The 25,683-nt window shown below is 35.7% G+C and overlaps 1 protein-coding gene and 1 long non-coding RNA gene across 18 annotated transcripts in view; one reads left to right on the top strand and one right to left on the bottom strand.

Moving 5' to 3' along the window:
- LOC110096400 (ubiquitin thioesterase otubain-like) overlaps window positions 1-25,683 on the top strand; it is a 45,432-nt gene that overhangs the window by 8,866 nt on the left and 10,883 nt on the right. For 9 of the 17 annotated variants that reach the window (XR_003700899.1, XM_028695323.1, XM_028695317.1 and 6 more), the window contains exons 4-11: window positions 6,694-6,753; window positions 6,857-6,940; window positions 7,033-7,158; window positions 7,472-7,524; window positions 7,621-7,673; window positions 7,768-8,120; window positions 8,222-8,372; window positions 20,428-20,475. Coding sequence is in view for 15 of the 17 variants with exons in the window: in XM_028695323.1 (XP_028551156.1) it covers window positions 6,694-6,753; window positions 6,857-6,940; window positions 7,033-7,158; window positions 7,472-7,524; window positions 7,621-7,673; window positions 7,768-8,120; window positions 8,222-8,372; window positions 20,428-20,475 (928 nt within the window). In the remaining 2 variants the exon portion in view is untranslated. Of the gene's footprint in view, window positions 1-6,693; window positions 6,754-6,856; window positions 6,941-7,032; window positions 7,159-7,471; window positions 7,525-7,620; window positions 7,674-7,767; window positions 8,121-8,221; window positions 8,373-13,590; window positions 13,682-20,427; window positions 20,476-20,562; window positions 23,756-25,683 lie in introns of those variants that run through there. The other 8 variants (XR_003700900.1, XM_028695324.1, XM_028695313.1 and 5 more) reach the window with 8 other exon arrangements.
- Window positions 1,387-6,686, bottom strand: LOC114579730. Its single transcript, XR_003700901.1, has 2 exons — window positions 3,131-6,686; window positions 1,387-3,013 (listed from the first exon to the last, which is right to left on the bottom strand). It is a non-coding gene; the product is annotated as an uncharacterized LOC114579730 (long non-coding RNA).

The raw sequence follows: 25,683 nt of genomic DNA, 5'->3' as shown, positions 1-25,683 counted from the left end.
ACGAAATCCTCCTGTTGCAGGACCCTTGGGTGCTAAAAGACTGGTCGTCATCCTGTAAGAGCCTCATGAATTGCTGCTCCTGGCTCCCCTCTTTTGATTCATATGATTTTCTACCAGTTGTGCCAACTCCATGCCCTCTCCCAAGTCACGAGGCCTCATGACCTTCACCGCAGCTTTGATATATGATTTGAGCCCCTTCATGAAGTTCCCCTCCAATGTTGTCTCTGAGAATCGCTCAACCCAACTGGCCAGATACTCAAACCTCTCACGGTAGTTTGCAATTGATCCGTCCTGCATCAGCACAAAGAACTGCTCATGGAAGACTCCTCCTTTGTTGGCTTGGAAATGTTATAATAAACAATCCTTGAATTCTCTTCAGATCCGTAGGCGTCTCCTCTGCTCCCTCCACTGCCCACTAGTACAATGACAACATCTTCACCTCCAAACATAAGCCTACTACTATCAACTTTTCCTCCTTCGTCAACCCACTGACGGCAAAGGACCTCTCCACCTTATAGATCCACTAATGTGCGCCCTCCCCTTATAAAATGGGCATTTTCAGCTTCCTGACCTTCTGATCTCACCCGTTCCCCTTATTACTCCATTGTTTCCCCTTGGATATTTTGAAATATTTTTGATATTTTCGGTATTTTGCCCCCCCCCCCAACCAAAAAAAAAAAAAAAAAAAACTCCCCATCTTCCCTCCTATGTTTATACACAAGCAACTCTTCGCTTCCCCCCTCTTTTCTTCAAAATCAGCACCCCTTCTCTTGTATTCCCCTTCTTTTCTCTCCCAACCATAACACCTTGATTCACGCCCCCCATAACCATTCCTCCCTCCATATCTTTCACCTCTTTCCTCCATCATTTCCATCTCTTCGTCCCTCCTACGAAACTCAGAATTTGTCGTTTTCCCCACCGGTACTTTTGCCTCCGATGTCGTCGTTTGAATTTGATTTTCCAATAGCTTCTTCAGCATCACATAAAGATTGGAAACTTTGTCTTCCACGGATGAAACCTTGCCTTCTACAGATGAGATTCAATATTTCATTGTTGCTGTTATTTGGCTCATCCCGCCTTTAAGGCGTTCCTTCAACGCATCTACCTTCTTGGTTGCTATTAAATTTTTTTTTTTGAACTTTTATCCAAAAATCAGCAAGAAACCCTTCCTCCGGAAAAAAATCACCCCTGAAATTTCAGGAAAAACAGCCCACAATGGTCCTAAAATTTGCTTTAATACCAATTTGTTAGAAAATACTTGATTATTTCAAGTAAAACTCTGACAAGAGGTATGAAAAACAACAAACGATTCACAAAATCTGATGGGAAAACACACCAAAATAGTAGTATTTATTGTAGGAATCAAATCAACAGAAGAATTAGAGCAAGATACAATTTATTCTCAATTCGAGAGGAGGATTATTCTCTCTCAATCCCTAGATGAATTTAGGGCCCAAGACACTAGCATAAGAACTTCTAATAGTACTGTAAAGTATCATTTGCATAAACATACAATTTCCCATCTTTAAACATTTACATACATTTTATTTACTATATATAAAAAAAAATCTAAGAACAGATCATTCACTTGAATCCAAAATTAAAACTCACTGAACTGTCAACATAGCTCAGATGTAGACCTATACACAGATTTAAAAATTAGCATACAAATCAAAATATTTGCAACTTAGTATTCTTCAACTTTTTTCCTTTCCCTTTCCTCAGTAATAATACCTAGTAAGAAAGATACTGGTGAGCTATGAGGCTCAATAAGATATGTATATTTAAATAACAATTAAAGTTGAAGAATACTAAGAAGTCATCATTTACTGAATACACGGAAACATCTAAACTCCAAGTTACTTCAAACATAAACTTACAGATCCACTAATGAATCCAAAATTAAAACTCATTGAACTGTCAACATAGCTTAGATGTAGACTTATACACAGATTTAAAAACTAGCATACAAATCAAAATACTTGCAACTTGGTATTCTTCAACTTTTTCCTTTCCATTTCCTCTGTAACAACAGCCAACAAGAAAAATACTGGTGAGCTATGAGGCTCAATAAGATATGCACATTTAAATAATAATTAAATTGCATTATAAAATTATAACATTTAAATCATCAGTTAAATTATAACAATAAAATCTCATACAATCCAATGTGACATTAATCTTCTTCTTCCAGTGTAGATTATACTGAATATCAAATTTAGACTTTTAAAAGATTGTTTTACTTTTATAAATATATTGAATGGATCCCAGGTAAACCTGACATTATCTCCATTGAATTACATTGATGTACATTTTGCCTCTTTAGGGGTACCTTTTGCCCTTCCTATAATGCATGTTTCATAGTTGGGTCCCTTTTGCCCACCTAATATTATATAAATCATATCATAAACCAGGCAATTTTTATTAATTTAATATTCAGCATAATTCAAATATGATTTTGCTAAATATAGATGCATCTATCTGTTGCATGAAAGAGTTTATATGCATTATATAAAGAATTTGTGTAAGCATATGTTAAACATAATACTTCATTCCAAGATATTTCCAACTAGAGAAATCTTTCAGTACTCATTGTACATTTTATTCTTAATCTCATTCATTCAAATTTGCATGTGACTGCTCATACATGAATACTTGATTATTAACATGCATAATGTAAAATCATCTACTTTAATCATTGTCTTTTTAAATTGTCATAAAAATCGATGTACATGTTAACGAAGATACCATATATTCTTTTATTTAAACCTTTACATTTATTTAACTCCCTGAAGATTTGTCTCTTCAATTCCTCTACCACACACTCTTCTTCTATTGTAAGTAACCTACACAAATTATTTCCAATTCTCTCTAGTTTCCAGAATTTATTATTCAAATACTTTGTATAAAATTCATTTATACTAACATTACAACTTTACCTTGTAACCTCCCCTTTGCATAGATCCAAAGAATCCTCCTTTAAATTTTCTCTCTTAATCCTCCTTCAATGTTTCTACAATTAATTTGCACACTTACATCAAATTATAATTCATCCCATAATTCTATATTAATTACATTCAAATTTTGATAACAGTTTCCAATACTTTCTATTAAAACCTACTGTTAATACCTGTTAATTTCTGCACTGTTGAATTCCTACTGCACTGTGCTGAACTTCCCAGTTGCTGTGCCAAACTTCTTGCTACAGGAATCTGGCCGAAATCCTCCTCTATGTACCGAACTTCTCTACAGGAATATTGTGCCGAATGAACCATCAGAGAATTGCTAATTCCTTCTCCACCACCGCATTTCCCAATTCCTTTATTCACCCGTAAATGTTCTTCTCCACCACAGCATTTCCCAATTCCTTATTCACCCGTAACTGCCTTATCTTATGTCCAATTGCTGTTGTGGAATTCCAAACAGAGGAATTATGTGAAAGAGGGCCCACACACACCCTTACTATCATTCTCATCCAATGGGAATATCCATTTCCAAATCACTTGGCTACCGTGAACTGCTCTCTTATTTAATCTTTTAGAGAAAGCATCTTTTTAGAATTATGACAGAATCATGACTTATCAAAGTAAAATACTTAACAGTACATCATTACTTAAAATTTTACTATTATTAACTTAAATATTTTACTTATATTAATTACTGTTAGTCTTAATTTAACAACTGGTGATTATTAAACTTCAGATTAAATCTTAAAAGTATAATTAAATAAATTTAAAATTTTCATACCTGGATTCGGGATCTTACAAATATCAAGACTAAAAATGTGAGCTGCTATGAGGTTGGATCCCAACGTTCTTGTTTGAGAGCATTGAATGGGATTCTTTATTAAATATACGTCATTAGAGTTGTTACAGAATGGGAATGTGTTCTAGCTTGAGGCACTAATCCTCTAATTGTTGCTCTAATCATAATATTGTGCTACATAACCATCTACATCAGTATGCCTAGCCTATGTAGTGGACTTAAATAATGCTATTTTATTTCTTGATTAATACGCATGACCAACTTAAGATTTGGCAAGTTCCCTCTTTTGATCTACCTTACATACGGCAATGTTTGCATTGGAGAACCTGACAAGACCATAAGAAAGTGTGTTCTTAGGATACAAAAAATCTAATCTTGATGTCGTTAACAAATATGTAAATACACGCTAAAAATAAAAAAAAATAATAATAAAAATAAAAAAATAAAAATGTAAATACACGTTTCTTTGTTGCCAAGTGTGATTCCTTTGACTCAGCTTGAAATTTTGCATGCAAATAAAAAACATGATATGGAGTTGGTTGGCAATAAGATTTAATAGAAATGCTATCATCTCTTTGTAGACCTTTGAGTCTTGAGATCTCCCTTCTCGTCTTTATCCAATTTAGTTGAGTGGCTCATGGGCTACTTATAAATTTGAATCTCTTCATGTCAAAACTTCTATAAAGATCGTTCATGTACTTGGCTTGAGAAATGAAGATTTCATCTTCTTTTTGCTTCACTTAAATGCCAATGATGGTGTTGGCTTCATCTATTATATTAATCTAGAAATCTTTGCTGTTTAACTCATGGCATAATGATTCATTAGTATGTCCAAATAAATGTCATAAATATAAATTTGAAGTAATAAGCATGTCTTAATCAATCTTCTTATGTTTGTGCTACTCTCATACAAGACCTTAGGTGCTTTTTCAATTCATATAAAACTTTTTTCAACCTATAAGCATACTCAAGATTATCTTGACTTTCTTAAAAAACAATAGAAGTAAATAAAAATAGCAAATAATCAATCAAGGTGCTTGATCATCATTATCAATCATCTTTACAGTGGGTGACATTGAAAGGTATTAAAATGAAACTAATAAGTATGCTTTTACAAGACTAAAATAGATCAAGATTCTTTTAAAACTGAATGATATCATAGGAGAGTAAAGAAATTATTATAAAATCTTTTTAAAAAAAAAAAAAAAAAAACTAAGAGAACTTCACTTTTCAAAGAATTCCTATTGTCTGAATTGAAGTCCTGCATAAGAATTGGATGGAAGGTTCATCTAATCTTGTTTGCAAGCAGTTGGGATTATTGGATATCTCCAACCTACTGTCGTGTTAATGTCAATCCCGAACTGCACCCCAAAGGAGCTCAATGGAGTTCTTCTTCCACTAGATGTCATACCCAGGGTCTGGAATGTACCTCAGCAACATGGAATATGATGAAGGGATATAAAACCCATTTTATACTTGCAAAAAGAAAGTTTATGTTCAAGTGATATAAATATATATATATATATATATATATATAAGTAAGCTATGAAAAGCAAATTAAGATTTCATTTTATTAACATACATCCTAATAAGAGTACATCAATGAATTAGGAGCAACAACAGATAAAAAAGAAACTTAAATCAACGACTACAAAAGTAAAAACTATATGAATATTATAGGTAATTCACCCGGATGCAAATATTCATATGTCATCCATAATGTATGCTCCAATACATCCTTGGACGACTCAACAATTATTTATTTCTTCCAAATGTAGTCTGGCACTGTTTCAAGAAAATATCCCTATGCAGTTCTCAGAGATTGGCTTCAACAACTACCCCTGCATAAAAAAAGAAAAAAAAGGTAGGTAGATTTCCGATACACCATAATTAGAGGGGAAGATAGAACGAAAATATGCAGAGAACTTCTTGATCCCAAACGTCTCTTTGTTAGCCTTCCTTTAGAGTCATGGATTCTTGATCATTTGGATTGATAAATTATCCTTCGATAGATCTTCTTAACTCCCCTAACTTCAGGTATAGAAGCTTGCACCCATTTGGGATGGCTTATTGAGATTTTCCAATGTCTTTGGATGCTCTAAGTTCGGTCCAGCATCCCTTAAACATAGATACAACCCTTCTTGGATGCTACCCATTCCTAGGGCTTGTTGAAGCTCAACCGTCCACCATGGCAGCCCTACTTGTGCTGTCCAGCGTTTGGAGTCACCAAATAGGGTTGTAAAAGCATGGTATTGATTGCAGCTGAGTTTGGACCTACTACGAACACTTCCACCTCTTCTCTACCTCCAAGAGTTGGCAAATTCTTCCCAAAAATCATGATAACCTGAGACATTTTTTTTTTAAAATTGGTTCACCTCATTAAAAATCATAAAACCCTTATTTTGATATCTACTACAAGTAAAATGAAAAGAAAAATAGTTCCTAATAAAGAAAGTGAATTATAAAAAGAAACCCCACCCCTAATGACTATGTTAGTGGATTTAATTGCCTTTTTATATCGTTATCAATATGCAGTAACCCATCCTTCCATGGCCTCCATCCAAATTATCAATCAAATCTTTCAAATCTCAATCAAAACTATCACTTACTGACAATTCTCCTTCAAACTTTGAATTGAGTTCTGTGAAGAACGAAGCTTATTTCCTGGAACCTGTATCTTCTCTAGCAAAGATATTTTAGGTAATGAATGATGTTTTCCACTGCAAAGACTTCATTTATAAGTTGAACATCTTTCCTAGGTTGAGACGGGGAAGGGTGTTTCCTAGTGGGTTGTTAGGTGGTGGGATGTTTGTGTAGTACTTCATAAAGTTTCATGTGATATACACTATAGTAGTGATTATACCATGACCATTATCAACGGTCATTTTGGTTGATGTATTTTCTTGCGCCATTTATGTTGTTTTGCAGGAACCTCTCCTTAACTTAGAGCAAGATGTGACATCTCATCGTGTACTAAAGAAGATAAAGGTTTACTCTAAACAAACATTTTATTCATAACTTTAGTAATTTAAACATTGATTTCCTGCTCATATTTAATTTTGCTTTCTCAAATATATTATTAAACTTGTAGGAACTTCATGAAAAGTATGCTTCCTTCAGACGTGTACGGGGAGATGGAAATTGTTTCTTTCGAGCCTTTAAATTTGCATACCTTGTAATATATGACCTAGTCTTTTTGGCTTTATGGTGTTTTTTCTTACGAGGTGTTTGTATTTTCATCTAAATTTTTTGTGAGATGTGGCATAGGAGCACATTTTGTTAATGAATGACACGGGGGAGGCCAATCGTATTTTAACAAAGGTTGAAGAATTTAAGTACAGGATTCTTCTAGACCATATGGCATCTTCGGAGACACTTATAAGTGATTATGAAGTAAGTTTATTAGCTTGGTCATTATCAGCAAGTTTTTTTTAGTTTTTTGCTTAGCCCGGGACTATTTATCCTTGGAAATTACCGGCCCTCCAAGTTATTTAAAATGGACATTTACTTCTCATTGTACAAATATAATATTAAAAAATTAAAGTTCGAAACGTTCCTGATGATCACGGAACTAATACTATTGTATATTCTCATTTTTCATGGTTTTAAAATATATGTAATTTGTTTGAGTTGATAATTATGACAATTATTATGTACCTATATTCCTATCTGCTAAAGTTTGCATATTTTTCATTATCTGTTTCAGGCCTTCCGAAACATAGTGACATTAGTTTCATCCAGTTCAGAAAACCGCATAAGGTATTTTGCTATTTTGTATATTTTTGCAATTTATGTATCAATCACGCAATGAAAATTATTTTGTCAATGCTAAACCTTCCATTTTGTTGAACTCAGTCATGCAGTTCTTCTGCAATGGAGTAAGGATGAGGATGGCTACTCTGATCCTGGTTGTTATTATTCTGTACAGAGCTAGAAAAACCATAGTATTACAAGTTGATTATCCTCATATACTTATGTTGTTTAATAGTTTTTGTTGGCCAGCTATTAGGTTTTTGAGAATGGTTACATCTAACGAGATCTGCAAGCGACAAAATCATTTCGAGCAAAGCATTCAGGGTCTCTCGTGCGATAATGCTATGACAGTACAAAAGTTTTGTGAGATTGAAGTGGAACCAATGGACAAGGATGTCGACAATGTGCAAATCATTGCTCTTGTAGATGCACTTGGTGTGCCAATTCGGATAGAGTATCTCCAGGACAGCGAGCATAAACTTAACCATTATGACTTTGGAATTGAAGCTTCACCACTAGAAGAACCCTACATAACCTTACTATATAGGCCCGGTCACTATGACATTCTTTACACAAAGGAGTACCATGTGGTAGTACCTGAGGCAAGGGTTTCTAGGAAGTACACCAATTTTTTTATATCATGTGATGTCAGTTGTGTTCTAATTTTTTGGACTTCAGCTTGAGATAATTCTTTTTAAAACAGCTAGTAGAGGTTGTCTTAAAGGATTCAGAGATTCCAAAGAAGGAACCAAGGACAATAGCAAAGGTTCCCTTGACATCAGAGATGGATCCATCAGAAAAGGAGGAGGATATACACATGGCCATCCACACCTTTATTAGGAGGAAAGGAAAGGGTACGAAGTCCATCATAGCATCTAATTTTATATATTTTTTGCTGTCTTTCAAGATTCTTGTGGCATATAAAGTTTAAGTTGTTTTGTTTAGCTCGAGCTAGCTAGTGCCATCTTATTTATCTTTCTTTGTGAGTTAAAAAATGAGTTTTGAAAGCTACAATTGAGGGAAATTGTTAATTATAGTCTTTTGCGTTTTGAGAATCAATTTTGTAGATGTTTAGATAATATTATGCTAAATAATTTCTTATAAAACATTATTTTCAGTTTGCCTAGTTAGTTAAAAGCTGTAGTTGCAACTTGCTAAATGATAAGAATTAAATATTGTAAAACAAAGTGAAAAAGAAAAAAGAATCGTCTGTAGCTTTTATCTTACCAAGCCGTTTAAACATCTCTCAGCATTTACTCAATCATTAAAAATAACTAGCATGGGAGGCATCCCATTTGTGGTAAATAAATTACTAGAGATGCCCTGGGGATCAAGTGGTTCCGTTGACAATTGAGACTCTAACATAATGAATCTCCTTTCAAGAATTCGTAGAGCAGGCCATACTCTCTTGAGCATTTTGGGCATCTATCCTTATGATTATATGCCACAATAATTGGATCCAAGGGCTTGATTGATTTATACCAAAATTTGTTTGAGGCATGATTCATATGGTTGATTGCATTTAGAGTTTTTTTTTTGCACGAAGGCATTGCCATAGTATATTCAATTGTCCAATATTGAGACCAGGCTCACTCGAGGGGAATGCACTTCAAGGAAGAAAAGATATGAGTTGTGCTGCGGAGAATCTTTGTCATGAGCCTTCGACCTCAAGTTTCCATTCCTTGCTAGGAAGGTTATCATCCGAATGGTAAAAGGCTGACTGCCATACACATGGGTTGCCTTGAGTGACGAGCTATGGGTTATTCTGAGCTGGCTTACTTCAAAAACGTTGCATTACGCATAGGGCAAATGGTGCTTGGTTTGGTGTGCATAGGGTTCATCTTGGTATTGTCACGACCCAACCCGACCGGGACGGACCCCGCTCGCATCGGGCCACGACGGAACTTAAACTTGAAATCCAGGATCTAGTTTTGAAATTTGCTTCAGAACTTTCTTCCAAATATTAAATAGGCAGAAAAACACAGAGCTACTATAAACATCTAAATACAGAACAGTTCATTTATCTTTTCTTTCATCAAAATAATCATATACAATACAGTACATGGCTACAGACAGAAAGAACAGAACAGAAAAGCCATGACTGTACAAAAATCAAAAGTATAAAATACCTAATCACTGATCAGACTCTGAACTGCTAATCCAAAACTTCATTCCTTTTCCCAGAACCTGAAAACCACACAGAAAACAAGGATGAGCTAACAGCTCAGCAATACATCACTCACCAATCAAAATCATCAGAAATCCCCGTACGAAAATCACAGGACATATACTTGATCAACAGGAATCAAACAACTGATACAGAAAACTGAAGTAATTTCAAATCAGAGTTCAGAACAGATATCATAAAGCTTTCAAGTCATATAGCAGACAGAATCGCACGGAATAACCAGAATCGTACAGAAATCAGATAAATCAAATTCATATCAGATTCCCTGACCCTGATAGAATCTCAGCGGATTCTGGCCCCTTATGCCTCCCTTCCCTGACACAAACAGAATCTCGACGGATTCTAGCCCCTTATGTCTCCCGTTGTGCTTATAGCACCAGAACAGAACAGATATTCAGAATTTTCGGAACATAACTTATTTTCAGATTCAGAGCTCATTTCAGCTTTCCCTGACACAGACAGAATCTCAAAGAATCATGGCCCCTTATAACTTCCTTCTGATAGCATACAAACACTTCAATTCATTCAATGTATCAATTCAGAAAAATCAGAATTCGTACGAAAAATCAGCGATATATGGAATTTACACAAAATTTACAGATTCAGAAATTTACCAAATTATCACAGAATATCTACAACAATATTATAAGACTTTCATTGTACTGGAGTAACATTTTTCAACATCATGATAAATTGTTATTCAATTAAAACGCCACAAAATTCAAAATATCCGGTAAAAATCTTCCAGAAAATACTCAAAACGTGCACAATTATCATCTCAGAGACATACCAAAAGTTACGCGGTAAAACCTTTGTCAGAAGAAAATAATACCAGAAATTCGCTAACGGAAACAAAATTCGGAACAGAAAAGTCGTCAAAATCCACATTTCTGAAAATTGAGAAAGGCGGAATGTGCCTTACCTCGAGTCGATCAACTTCTCCAACTACGGCGACGGACGAAAACGGACGAAAGTAGCCCAAAAATTCACTTTTTTTCTTTTTTACTTCGTTTTTCTCTCTCCTGGACTTTCTGTTTCTTCAAAACGACTTAAATAGGATATTTATTAAGCAGGGTCGCCCCGGACGATTTCCCTATCGTCCCAGGACGATCTCCTCTGGACCAGATCGTGGACCAGATCGTCCAGACGAAATTAAATACCAATTTCGTCGTCCCGGGACAAAACTCTCGGGTTCAGTTCGTCCCGACGGTTCGTCCCGACTGTTCCAGGTTCGTACAGACGAAAATGCAGATTTCTTCACAATCTGTATAGATCGTCCCGGGACGATCCACTTCGTCCCGGACGATCTTGAGAGGAAAACATCCTTTACAATCTCCCCAACTTCAGAAAAATGTCGTCCTCGACATTTCCAACCAAACTGAGTCAAAACAGATACGGATATGAGTGCCTCATGTCCGACTCCTCCCAAGTTGCTTCCCGAGCTGTTCCGTGCTTCCACTGTACTTTAACCATCGGAATCTGTTTACTTCTTAACTTACGTACATCATGGGTCAAAATCTTTTCAGGTTCTTCTTTGTACTGCAGATTCTCCTGAATCTCAACCTCATCAAGAGACAACTTTTTGTTAAAGGCTTGATGTTGTTGTTGTTGTTGTTGTTGACTTATGTAATAACCGTTTCGTACCAATATGCATAAGGTTCGTACGGGACGAATAGCGTGTACGAAAATATTTCGTACCAATATGCATAAGGTTCGTTTCTGACCATTTAAGTAAAATCGTCCCGGACGATCCACGATCGCACGGGACGATCCACTGCGTATAGAATTGAAAACTTGCAGTTTTTGGGCGGTTTTTCTTGTCTTTTGTATAAATAGTCCAAATTAGACTGCCACCCAATCTTTTTGCCATTTGATCTTCGTTCCTATTGAGAGAAAATTTAAGGAGAGAGTGTGAGAGAGCATTCAAAGGAGGATTCCTACCACTGGAGTGTGAAGACTTCACTTGGTGTTTAAAGGTAAGAATCTTTACTTGTGAATTGGGATTACTTCACTCTTTTCTTTCTTCCTTCTAGATTTCTTATGAGAAGATCTGTCAAGGAGATCCGGTTCACTGCTGACACTTGGAGAGTGTGAAAGGCCGAAGGGTTCGCTGCCTACACTTGAAGAGTGTGAACAGCCGAAGGGTTCGCTGCCTACACTTGGAGAGTGTGAACAGCCGAAGGGTTCTCTGCCCACACTAGGAGAGTGTGAAAGGACGGACGATTCTCTGCCAACACTGTGGATTGTGTAAAAGGACGACGGTTCTCTGCCGCACGGGAATAAAAAGGACATAAGTGTTAAAAATCGTAGCAAATTAAGATTGCTGTTTGCTGTTTGCTGTTTGTTTCCCTTGGATATCTCATGCGGCTTTTGAGAAGGATCAGTTATTGCATGCAATGGCTGTGATTTTTCCATCAGAAACTTGGGAAAGAATTAGAAATTCATTTACTGACGTGAGCCTCTATATTCCGATTAGTTTTCATGCAAGCCTTCGAACAGATAAGGGTAATAGTGAACAGAAGCAACGGAAGGCTGAAGAAGGGAAATATTCGGGGAAGTGCAGATTATGAGTATTGTTGAAGGAAGCGGCAGTAAATTGCTAGAGAGGATTACGATTTAGTGTTGTGCGGGGAAGAGCAGTTCGGTATAGGAAATTGCTATGAGTGCGGGTGAAGGAAAATCCTTGGGAAACTCTGGCTGATTTGCTGAATTCGGCTTAAGGGGAATTGAGGAAGTGAAGCGGAAATTCAACAGTGTTTTCAAACACTATTGCAAGGGAAAGTTTGAAGAAGTATTCGACACATTCTAGGATGCAAAGGTTGAAGGTAGAAAGATAGAGAATTGAAGGAAAGAAGCAAGGTAAGGATTTCTAGTATATTCTTAGTTATGTTGTAACTTTCTAAAAAGACAATAAAGATCTCTATCAATTACTAACAGTGATAGAAAGGGTTTTATTGGTCTTATGCAAAGAAAAAGTTTCGAGGTGACATACAATCGTAGAAGGGTGCGTAGTAGAGAATTGGAAGAGACGACTGGGCAAAGAAGTAAGTGATGCAAATATTTTTAAGAAATGTATATCTTATCATTTGATATGCACAATGCTTATAATGACACTTTGGAAAGTAGTCATGAAAGTAGATGATTTGATATTATATATGTTTTATCAACCTTTTGTGTAAAGACCTAGAAAAGAATATACTTACAAGTTTTTCAGTATGATTAACCACTTACATAAACTAATTATGTGAGTTTAAAATAAAGTGTATTATAGTCATTTAAATATTTTCTTTATTGATAATATTTTGGAAAGATGTCAATTTCTTTATTTATTATATGCATATTCATGTTATACAATAAAGAAATAAGAAAGCATGCAACAAGTCTAGTATGGATGATGAATATGAAAGGTGTATTGAGTATCAATTTAAAAGTAAAATTTGGCTAAAGATTTATGTATAACTTACCAATACAGGTGGGGCAAAAGGGTCCCCATATATTAAACTGTTTGGTAAGTGGGGCAAAAGGGACCCCAAAGAAATGAAACCTGCAAAGCAGGTGGGGCAAAAGGTACCCCAAAGAGGGAAAAGGGACCTCGATGTAATTCAATGGCGATAATGCCAGGTTTACCTGGGCTCTATTGAATATGTTTATGAATGAGTAGCCAAATCTTTTAACGAGTAAAATTGATATTCAGTATGGATATAAGAGGAATTACTGGGTAATGCCAAATGAGAATTTATGAAGTTTGCTCTAGTAGTTGAACTTTTATTTATGTTTTTCAATATTCTGAATTTTATAATCCTATAATTTAAATGTTATTTTAAGTTGCTTCACTTATGGAGTCTCATAGCTCACCAATAGTTTATTACTAGCTGTTGTTACAGGAAAGGGAAAGGGAAAGATGGAAGAAGACTAATCTACAAATATTTACATTTTATATTAATGTTTATTCTATGTTTGAAGTCTACTTTTGAGGTTAGTAAGCAGTTTACATGTTGTATTACTTTGAGTTTGTTTGGACTTTTTTAGTGGCTCTATAAATGTGTTTATTGAGGTTTTAATTTGAAAGATGCTTCCTTTAATGTATAAATAAACTTATGATTGGATATTTTATATGAGCTTCTAAAAAGAAAAGTTGTATTAAATGTATATGAAAGGATAAATATTTATGTGATGCATGTTACACTCAATGGTACTTTTAAGGGGTACTGTGGGGTGTTACATACGGCTTACAACTTGACTTTGAGACCAAGATGCCTATATATGTAGGGCATGCAGAATGCAGACTTTTTGTTATCTAGTCCTTAAGTGAGGGATTTTATACATGAGACACTTTTTTTGGGCTATTCATGTTTATTTTCAATTTTTGAAAAACTTAGCTCCTTGAAAGGGTGCCATGCAATTTTCTTATTTAAAAGACATGGAACCTAGATTGATTTTAGGTTGCTTACAATTTCAGGAGTAGAAAATTTAATTTATCCTAAGAGCCTATCGTATCACAGGTCTAGGCCACTCCTAAACAAAACAATAGAATAAACCTGGGAAAAATGCATGCTTTTCTAATACGCACCCAGTAAACAAACAACACATATTTATATATAAGCCAAAATGAAAGTACAAGTAATATCCCAATTATTACAAACAATTTTGACAGCTGAGTTGTCTGTCATTATACAACCCAGTTTACATATTATAGACTCTGTGGGGGGCTTCAAGCTTTAGCATTTCAAATGGATCTTTGGGCTTCACCTCTAAAGAAGTACATTTTTCCTCGATCCATCCTTTCTTCTAGTTTAAACTTCACAAGTTTTACATCCTAAATATAATCAAATACATGATAGAAAAAGAAAAAGACAAGTCTACAAAACAGAGTTAAAAAACAGTTTATATGATAGTCATGTTGCATCCAAAATTTATTTAGCACTTAGAGTGTCAAGCACCTCCTACCCTATTGGTCATGCCTTTTGGGGGGGTTTTAAGCAGCGCCTGCAAGCAAACATTATTAGCATAATCATGAATTATTTTACCTCCTTCTGGACATGTTCACTTGCACAAAAATGCATGTATATATTTCTATACTAACCATTTAAAGGCAAGTGCCCATAACGCAGACAATCCAAAAGGCATTCACACTAATTCATCAATCACATGCGCACACAAAGAAAAATCATAGTCCTAGCATGCCTAAGGGCTATACACCTAAGTGTGTGAGGTTCGTGTGGTATGTCACACTAAGAGTACTTCACTTAGAATTTGAATCTAAGGAAGAGGTGTCCAACATGTAGCTTTTGAGCTAAACGTTGGAGGAATCCCTCCCCTAGCTTTTGTAGCTAGAGGAAGAATGAATACTTCTTTTAGCTTTGAGGCTAAAGAAGGGGGAGAAATGGAGTCCAACACATAGCTTTTGGGCTACATATTTAAGAATTCTTTTTAGCTTTTGGAGCTAAGAAGAGAAAGTAGGAATCCAACATTTAGCTTTTGGGCTTAATGTTGGAGAATTCTCTCTAGCTTTTGGGAGCTAAAGAGAGAAAATCTCTTATGACTTGGAAGTTGGAGGAGAGTTGGGGGAATATGCAACTTATATGTTGCAAATTTATGAATGTCTTTGAACACTTTGATGTTCAAAGAGAGGGTTGCACCCTTCCAACTTGAGTTTGGAAGGGTGGATGGAGATAAGACTTTGAATCCTATGTTTGGGATGAATCTATTTGTTGCTTTTAGTTCAACAAATAGGTTGATTTGGAACAAAATTGAATCACTCAACATGGATAGAGTGAAATAGAGCTTCATACAACTTTTGAGTTGTAGGAAGATGGGAATTTCTCTACAACTTTTTGGTTTGCAGAGAATAAATGGGGAGATGCAACATGAAAGTTGCAAGGTGGAAATATTTCTTTGAACATTTTAGTGTTGAAAAAGAAAGGGACATTTACCCCTCTAACTTGAGTCAGTGAGATGAGAGGGATCTCTACAATTCCTTTTGAGTTGTAAAAGAAGAAAAAGAAGGTGCAACTTATGGGTTGCAAACTTCTGAATTCCCTTTGAACATTTGATGTTCAAAGAGCCCGTACACTCTCCTAACTTGGGTTTAAGAGTGAAAGGAAGAAAATAAGATGCAACTTGAGTTACTAACTCTTGAAAGTTCTTTGAACATTTAATCGTTCAAAGAAGAATATATACTCTTCTAATTTAAGTTAGAAGAATGAGAGCACTTTCCTACAATATTTGAGTTGTAGAAAGGGAGAAACAACAAGAAACTTATGAGTTGCAAGTTGAAAGGAAATCCCTTGAACGTTTGATATTCAAGTGGAAGATGTAAATTCTCCCAATTTTGGGTTTGGGAGGATAATTAAGGACTTCAATATTTCCTACAATTTTGTCTTGTAAGAAAGAGGGAAGGATTTGGAGAATTCCCACAATCTTGGCTTGTTGGAAAGGGGAAGAGAAAATGCTATTTGTGCATTACGAGTCTATGAATATCTCTTGAACATTGAGAAGACATCATTCACTTGGTTGAGGTTGAGTGAACAGAGAAAGGGGACTTAGATTTGAATCACAAGTCTAAGAGATTCATTGGTTTTGTGTTCCAACGAATGAGTGATTTGATAAACTCCATACAATTTTATAGTTGAAGGAGGGAGATGTAACTTTGGAGCTACAAAATCTCACGAATGCTCTTTGAATACTTAGTATTTAAAGAGAAGATCATTCACCTTGTTGAAGTCGAGTGAATGGAGATAAATGCTCATTTTTTGATTTTGTGACTCAACAAATAAATGAGGTAGCTTAGGATTTGGCCCTAAGCTCCAAATAATTCATGTAATGATATGTTTGGAGACTTAAGAGGTCCCAAATAATCATGCATGAAAGAGGGAGATTGTTTGTTAATTTTGTCTCAACAAACAAGAGGTGGGTTACGTAGAATTTGCTTCTAAATTTTAACCATCATGCAATGATATTGATTGGAACCTTTGGAGGCTCCAAATTATCATTCATGAAAGAACATATGTTGGTTCGAAGTCTCAAGTGATTCATGCAATCCAACTATTGGAGCTTCGAGAATGCTCCAAGCATTATGCATGAAGGAGGGTGGATAAATGTTTATTGATTTTTTTTGTATCAACAAACATAATGGTATGAACCTAGGATGTTTATCTTAAGTTAAAATGATTCACGCACTATAATAATTGGAGCCTTGGTAATGCTCCAACTATCATGCATGAGGGAAACGGACATAGGGAAGAGAGCTTCCTACCTTCCTACAAATGTTTTGGGCTCATTTGAAGAAGGGAAGGATACACCTTAGGGCTTTGGAAAGGATTCCTAAATCAACTTTGACATGATTAGGAAACTCGAATGGGAGAGGTTCACTTGTTACTTTTGTGTTATCAACAAATGAAGAAATAACTTAGGATTTGGTCTTAAAGTCTCAATGATTCATGTGGTAAAATAATTTAGAGCTTTGGGGGTGCTCCCAAAATATAACACATGAAGGGGAATGATTATCATTTATTAATTTTGTGTTATTAGCAAATGAAAGGAAATTTAGGATTTTGGAGAGATCCAAAATACAAGATATAAGAAGGGTTAGCAATAACTCTTGAAACATGTTTTGGGTCAAATGATGGGACATTTTGGAGCACTTGCGGAAGCTCTGAAAGTCATGCAATGATATGTGTTTGGAGCCTTGAAAAGGTTTCAACCATCATGCATAGGAGGGATGGATGAATGCTTGTAGATTTTATATTCACAAGCAAAAATATATGAACCTAGGATTGTTGGAATCCTAAGTTAAGATCATTCATGCATTGAAAAATTTGGAGTTTTTAGGTGCACCAAATTATCATTCATGAGGGAGGGAAGACTCTACTAGAGAGCTTCCAACACATTGAAATGATCCCCAAATCAATTTTGGCATGATTTGGGTAGGAAGGAAAAGTCCTACAACGTGAATTTGAAAGTTTCTAGGAATATCTTAAAGATCCATTTTGACAAGATTTATGAGAAACCTAAAAGTAAGCACATGATGGTTTGTAGCTCCTAAGGTGGAGCTAAAATTCACACAATCTAACATTTGGAGCCTCGAGGAGGCTCCAAACATCATGCATGAAGGGGAATTATATAGGGAAGAGGGTTACCTAAGATTTGAATTGATGTTTTGGATCCATATGGAGAGGGGAAACTTGATCTACTACGATTTCTAAGAGGTTTCAAAATCGGATTTGACATAAACTAAGGAACCTAGAAACACACAAATGAAGTTTGTATGTTTAGGGGGATGAACATATGCTAAGTTAGATTATCATTGCATTCATATGTCAATTTTGTCGTGACGGCTCAAATTGGATAACTACACATGTAAATCTCATGTTTGAATGCTACCGATGGATATAGGGAATACGCATCTAAGGTTTGGAAAATATCCCAATCAAGTTTTGGTATGATTGGTGGATAGAAAACATGAATGAAACCCTCAAATTTTGAGAGATTTCAAGAGTTAAAGAGAAGGATGACCCATTATCTTTTTTCTAGGCTTCCCTAAGTGTGAGTTCCTACACTTGCATGTTAATATTGTCACAATATGTCAATCTAAGGAACCTAACCTAGCATGCGATGCTGTAAAGAAAAGTCTACATCCTAACATTCAACTTCTAGGTAAAATAGAATGGCCTAACCTAAGGTTCAATCATAGGTGATGGAGGAGGTGCATGAATGTAAAAATCATACTATTTGGGAGGTGTTGGACACTAATCCAACACCTCCATACGCTTCAAAATCCTCTCCGGGCTCTCACATAATAGACAACAAATGAAAATCACCAAATTTCAATTGTTTTGCGAAGAGAACATCCAACGAAGGATTTCGGGAGAGCAAAAATTGAAGTTTTCTAAGGACCTAGGGCTTGGCGGCGTCAACCACACATCAACGACTAGGGGGCCTTACGGCTTTTCTTAAGTTTTAGTGTTTTATCTCTCTTGGGTTGTCCTAGCGCTCCTATCAAAGTTTCGGCTCACTGTCCAAGCTCCAATCCAAGTTCCAAGTGTTGTCCAAGCTTCGGATCGCTGTCCAAGCCTCTCCGGACGTCGTTGTCGCTGTCCAAGGCGTTTTGAAGGCTCCAAACCGCTGTTTGGATAGTTTCGAAGCCTTCCCTTGTTGTTTAGAAGCTTCCAACAGACTCCAAGTCGCTAAAACTCGCCGGAGTTGAAGAAGAAAGGAGTAGAAACCTTTCTACGGAAGAAATGCCACACGGATTGCAAACTGGGTGGAATCGAGGTCTTCGGATCATATCAGGGTCGCGGCTTCAGGAGGTTTGGCGGGTGAGGGAGGTAGAGCTCCTAGAAGACCTGGCTGAATGTCTAGGTGGAGTCGGACTTGAGTTCCGCACGACTGGGAGGTCGCGAACACGGAGAGATCGTGCGAACAGGGGCTTCAGCGTGGGCAGGGGTTCTGCCTGGAGCCTTTCCTCTCGCTCTCCTGACTCTCTGAGTCGGGACGAACAGCACAAGGGGAGCCGAATAATGCTCCCCTCTCCGTCTCCCGCTCCTACACGCGAAAAAATCACACTTGAGTGGATTTTCTGCTACAGCCGCGGAAGTCAAACGACTTGACGGAAAACAGAGCTGGATTCTAGAGGAAATCGAAGCCGTTCGATTCAAATCTTGACTTGGGATTTGAATTGAATCAATACTTGATGAATTGGGCTAAAATTGGATCTGAATTGGACCCAATTTGAATCGATTAGAGTTGATTCGAGCCGAAATGGGTCAGATCGAGCCAATTTTACAAAATTGGGCTCAAATCGATGCCGAATTGTGTCGAATTTGGTTCGACGAGGCTCAAATGGGTTTGATTCGACTTGATTTGATTTAAATTTAATTAAATTGAATTTAATTTAATTAAATTAGGGTTTAATTTGGGTCAATTTCGCTTCGACGACCTTTGATCAAATCGATCGAGTGCGGTCGAGTCCATTCAGGCTCGATCGGGGTCGGGTCAATGTGAAAATATGCGTCAACAAAGAGTACATGTTTTGAAGATAATGAAAACACCGGATTGCTATTTTTAAGTGTTTTGGAAAATAAGCTGCTTTGTTTTCCAAAAAATAAAAAAAACCAGAACATTTAGAACATTAGCCAAACAAAATAAAAACAGGGGGAAAAAAAACTAGTGCCAAATAGGCCCGAACTTTAAGTTAGACTTCTGGTTTGACTTGGACTTAGAACTAGGCTTAAACATGTCTCTAATAAGTTTTCGCAAAAACCTTCTTGATTAGTATACTCATCAAACTTGATAGTTATGTCTTTTTTAGTTCCGTGTTTCACTTAAATAACCACTAGATCGGATCTTACACATTTATCTTCACTGTACATACCAATTTTTTATTACCATAGTTGGAACCTTTTTACAAATTTGATTTTTTTTTTGGGAAATTCTTTCATCATAGCGAAATCAAGGTTCCTTGGGAAATTTATTTAGATTTACATAAGAAATATGCTGAAACCCAAATTTGGATTCTTGCATTATTCATATATTATGTAGTTTGCTCTGCTTTATAAACTAAGTTGTCAATAAATGAGGCTTCATGGTGCATGTTTCTTTATGGTCCCTTTTTTTCGACTAGCTGGTGATTTGAAGCATCTTAGTCCAACTTGCAGAATTTTCCTCTTCCGTTATTTTGCTTACTTTAACTTAATTTGTGCTTTCATAAACTGTTCATTTAGGTCGCAAGGATTACCAAACAGAGTGGACTTCCAAAATTAATTCCTCAGGTAATTTACAATATCATAATTTGTTTAGGCTTTTCTCCAAAACCATCTTAGTTTTGTCAACAATCTATCTATTATGTTGTTCCTCAGATGTATGGATCTGTTTGGTGTGCTAGGGGTCATAATTGATAACTAGCTAATCTATTCATGGTAGGTCTCAACTGACTCATAATTTGCATTTTGAGATGATCTCTACTTTAGAAAGAGTATTACGTCACTCATTGTGATATTGCTGCTCACTTTCTTGGTGAGAGGCTTATATAGATCCTCAATAATTCTAGATGCATTGAGCATGTTCGGCATTTATGTTTTGCATCCAACACTCCTCATCAAGCTTATTAAAATGCATTATTTGACAAAGGAATATTTTTTGTCTGCTGGATATTCATGATGGTAGGAGATTTTATCCTCTTAGCATTATAAATCCCACGCACATATGGTTGATAGCAAGTTAGCAACACATAAAACACGTAGAAATTTTGGGAGGGGAGAAATTATGGGGATTAGCCTAGTTAAAACGACTCCACTGATATGAGCCAAAGAGTTAAAAAGAGGCTCTTGCCTATAATTGGAGAAGACGTTAATACAATATCATAAATTTAAAATTTTGAAGATATCGCTTGCTGTGGTAGTAATAAAAGCCTTCAGGTGCTGAATTTATCATCAGGATAAGTGGTTGGCTTGTTCGGAGACCGAGCGGATGGGATGCAGTTAGGCGTTTTTGGTTGATGGATGTTGTTCATTAGCAGGTGTTATGCGATGGTCAACTGAGAATCTCATAAGTTGAATGACGATTGACTTGGTCATTATCCTGATAAGAGGGGAGATCTGATGACTGGAAGACATGTTTCAGATGTTTTTCTTTTTTAGGCATTGTACAACAATAGACTGGGAATGTTGAAATTCATGTGACCTTTGACGATCAGTTGGGTCATTCTTTTGATATGAGGGGCGACTTGATAGATTGGTGTCAAATGCTGGTAGCTTATAGATATCAAACATCGATTGTTTGTTGTCATTAGATTGAAAAATAGGGCTCTGAAATTCTCCACGAACCCTAGATTTATCCTTGTCAAAATTTCTCTTTTGAATGTATAGAAATATTTTCTGATCATTTTTTGTCAAAAATTTTGACACTCCTTCGGACAGTTTGAGAAGCCCCTTTGATCATTTGATATTTCTTTGGGGATCTCAATGTTTTACTGAATTATAGATCTGAATGATCTTGGAATCATTAGATACATCTCATCAAGATGTTGCTTCTGCCCATGAACACAAAATTTGGAGGAAAGTTGACTCCACTCCCCCTTCTTCCCTCCCAAATTGATTCAGGAAGTTTCTAATTAAGATTTCGAATGCTTCATTTAGGAACATTGGAACTCAAATCTTGACATTATTGTTATTGTTGGTTCGTCTTGTTGAACTGCACTGTTGATTATAAATTTGTCAAGAATGAAGTTCTGATGATCTAATAATCAATCTTGAGGTCTATGATGCACAAATACGACACGATGACATGGATACAACACAGACACAGGACACATCAGTTATTGAAAATATAAGACATGGATACGGGTTAGACACGGTATTATAATTTTTATATTTAAAAAATAATGTATAAAAATTGAATTAGTATAATATTAAAATTAGTTTAGAAATAATAAGTCATTTAACTATAATTTGTATTTAAAATGATTAATACTAGGATGTCAAAAGTCTGGTGTCGATGCTATGTATCAAGCATTGAGAGAGGAGACGGCAATGCTATTGAGAGTCGGGCATTGATGTTATGCAGTAAGTATCGGGCGTCAATGTCAAGATGGCGTTTGTCGTCAATGTTGAGAGGCGTTGGTTGTCAATGTTAAAAAGATGTCAGACAAAGATGAGCTGTCAAGTTGTGGCTGTAGAAATTGCTAGCGTCAAGCATCAACGTCAAGACAGTGTCAAACTTTGATGTGGAGATGGTTTTGAAATGTCGATGTTGTAACGACGTCAAATGTTGATGTTGAGATGACATCGGACATTGTTATGAAACTAAAGTTGCAATCCGTCAAAGAGAAATGAAAATGAGAATATTCTATGAATGGGGTATTGAGTGCGGGCAATTGATTTGGTGGTGTGGATAAGAAATAAGAAATTTAGTTTTTATATTGTATATAAATAAATATTTTAAATATAAGAAATTATATTTAAAATAATTCATAAAATATTCAAGACTAGTGTGTCGGACATGCGTGTCTAAATTGTATTTATATTTTTTAATCGGATACGTTTTTGGCGTGTCTGACACGTATAGGGGTGTCGGACGTGTGTCGTGTCGGATATGTGCATGCCTCTTCGAGGAGAAGTGTCGGTGCATCATAACTCGAGGTTTATGTCTTCAGCTTTATGTAATTGTTGTTATATGGGTTAGCAGGTTCTCATTTCAACTAATTACTTCACATAAAACATGCAGTCAGGCTATGGAGGTTTGTTATCAACAAATTTCTTCTCAAATGGTCCTCTGAAAAGATTCTGATACTTGCCTATTTTGGTCTCTTGGATTCAGTTTTCGAAAGTTTTGGCTGGGCCATTAAGCATGGGACTAAAATTACGTATAAATAGTAGTGTTTCTTTGATGTGCTTGCCTATTTTGTTCTCTTGTCTTCAGTTTTCTAATCAGGCTCTGCTATGGAGCTGGATAATTCAATATTCTTCACTGCAAGTGGCACTAATCATGTACAGCTGCAACAAAAGTCCTCCATATTGTTCTTTCTTTGAGGATTTCAGCTAACAAATGTGCTCTTCTGCAACTGAACACCTTTTGTGCTGCTGAGAGCCGTCATTTGTTCTGTTTGGATTCTGCTTACCTATGTGAATTATATTCGTATTGTCTTTTCCCCTGCCTAATGTGTGATGATTTTCACTCTTGCACAATTAGCTGGAAAACCAGCAGAAATTTCTTGTGTTCTAAAGTTTTAGGGTCAGTGCACTGTGGGGGGAAAAAAAATCCCTTCTACCATGAATTTGGGCTCAACAGAGCTTGCCTCAAAGAGGAAGAAGAAATATGCTCAGAAAGTTGGTCCAATTGTGGTATCAGTTTTTCACAATATGCTGCCCTTTTATATGTGAGGATTGATACTTATGTGTGAAGGGTTGTATTGTAATGGATTCTGATATTATAGGGTGCAGGTGTAGCCCCCAAATACTTGCACACTGACAAATTTTTGTAATAGCATATGAGATCCTTAACGATAATTTGTAGGATAACTATAAATATTTATATTATAATTTTTTTTTTTGATAAAATGATCAAAATTGTCCCTTTGCTCTTTATGAACAATCAAAATAATCTCAAACTATATTAAATAATTATTTTGATCATTGTTTAAAATTGCGCAATATGAGGTTCGCCTCAATGCAATTCTAGTGAAAAGCGCCTCGAGGCTTGTGCCTCGTGCTTTTTTTGTGAGGCTTACGACTCATCTTGGCTGCAGCTCGGCTCGCCTTGCCTTGCTTGCATGAGGCATACACCTCGATCTATTTATGTATGTTTTTTATTTGAAATTTAGCTAAATCTTATACAAAAGCCCCCAAAAAATATGCCTGCTTGCACTCCCAAGCTGTAGCAACTTCCTCTCATTAGCCTCAACCTTCAGCCCACCGCCTTTGTCGTAGTCTTCGTCGGGGATCACTTGAAAGTCAGCATGCCATCATTGTCTTCTCTAAAAATTTTGGAGTATTACTCTTATCTTTATGTTGATGACAAATATTTATGAAAAAGGAAGATGATTGAAATAAATGAAAAAGAAGTAGATTTGGAGGTATTGGACCCTAAAGGATGAGGTAGGGGAAAGACTAATTTGCTATGACAATAACTCAAATAAAAATCCCCTTAGTAGTAATAGTACAAATGATTTCTTAGATGTCAATTATTACAACTTTCTTTAGTAATTAAATGTAGATGAGTAGGAATTGAGAAAGAAAAATTTAGAGTTGAACTTGATGTTATATGATACATTTATATAATTCATAAATTTTATGTTATTTTGCTCTTTTAATATTTGGATTTCATCTTTATTTGGCATAATTTATTACTTATCACTTTACATATTGTGCAATTTTTTTTGTTTCACATGTATGTAAATTTGTTATTTAATGGTTCAATTGAAAATTAATATGCTATCCTTCAACATATTATTTGAGTATTATATAAAAAATCACATTTAACTTTTATTTTTTTATCTTACGCTTTTCTTAGATTTTGAGGCTTATGCCTCAAAATGCCTTGAGGCTTACGCCTTGCCTTGTGAATGAAAAAAACTTCAATACACGCCTTGCCTTGTGAATGAAAAAAACCTCAATACCCAATTGAGTAATTTTAAACCTTGATTTTGATCCCCCAACTCTTTAAGAAGGGAACCAAAATAATCCCATAATGAGCCTATTTTGATTTCTTTTTAAAAACTTTAAGGGATTATGATGACTTTTTAATATAGTTGGGGGGTTATTTTGGTCTACCATAAAAAGTCAATATACCATTTTTATTATTTTTCTACTGTGTTTTTTTAATTGTATTGACTTTTGGCTGATAAAATAGAAATAGATGCCTCACAAAATATTCATTCTTTTTATAAAATGTGCGTTTTTTCTTCTTTATTATTATTTTTAAAATAAGGGACAACCTCCAAATTGTATCCTATATAGCATGAACTTACTGCGCCTGCAAGGTGACAACCTGTGTTCTTATCTTAGAGTAATTGTTGCTATGGCCTTTATTCTATTGTGGTAGATTAGTAATCACCTTCATAGGTTGTACCTTTGAGGATCTTTTGAGAAGGCTTGCCCAACGCTATTACAAGTAAGTGGTTTTTTTAATAGATATGATTTTTTGCAAAATTTCAAGGTGACAATGGTTGGAGGTTTTAAGTTGTGGGGCTTTGAATTTCAAGGTAAACTACTTGCTATTGGATTCATGTAAGAAGGGTTTTGAGTGTGAGTAATGGCATGAGTAGTATGTGAATGAGTGTTGTGGATGATGACCCCTTACTCTTATTGGCAAGGTGAGCAGCTTCGATTAGGTGGGCAATTTGTAGGTGAAATCTTAAGAGCTAGGTGCCATGTTATTTTCTTTCATACGGTTCTCCAAATCTAAGTTGAGTATATGGCTCATCAAGGGTTCTACTATTTTTATGATTTACTTCATTCATGGCTTATTTTTATTTGAAGTGG

The sequence above is a fragment of the Dendrobium catenatum genome, unplaced genomic scaffold (genome assembly GCF_001605985.2).
Source record: "Dendrobium catenatum unplaced genomic scaffold, ASM160598v2 fragScaff_scaffold_621, whole genome shotgun sequence".
In the NCBI taxonomy this organism is placed as follows: Eukaryota; Viridiplantae; Streptophyta; class Magnoliopsida; order Asparagales; family Orchidaceae; genus Dendrobium; species Dendrobium catenatum.
The sequence above is the reverse complement of the archived record's forward strand: the minus strand, read 5'-3'. Positions and strand labels throughout refer to the sequence as shown.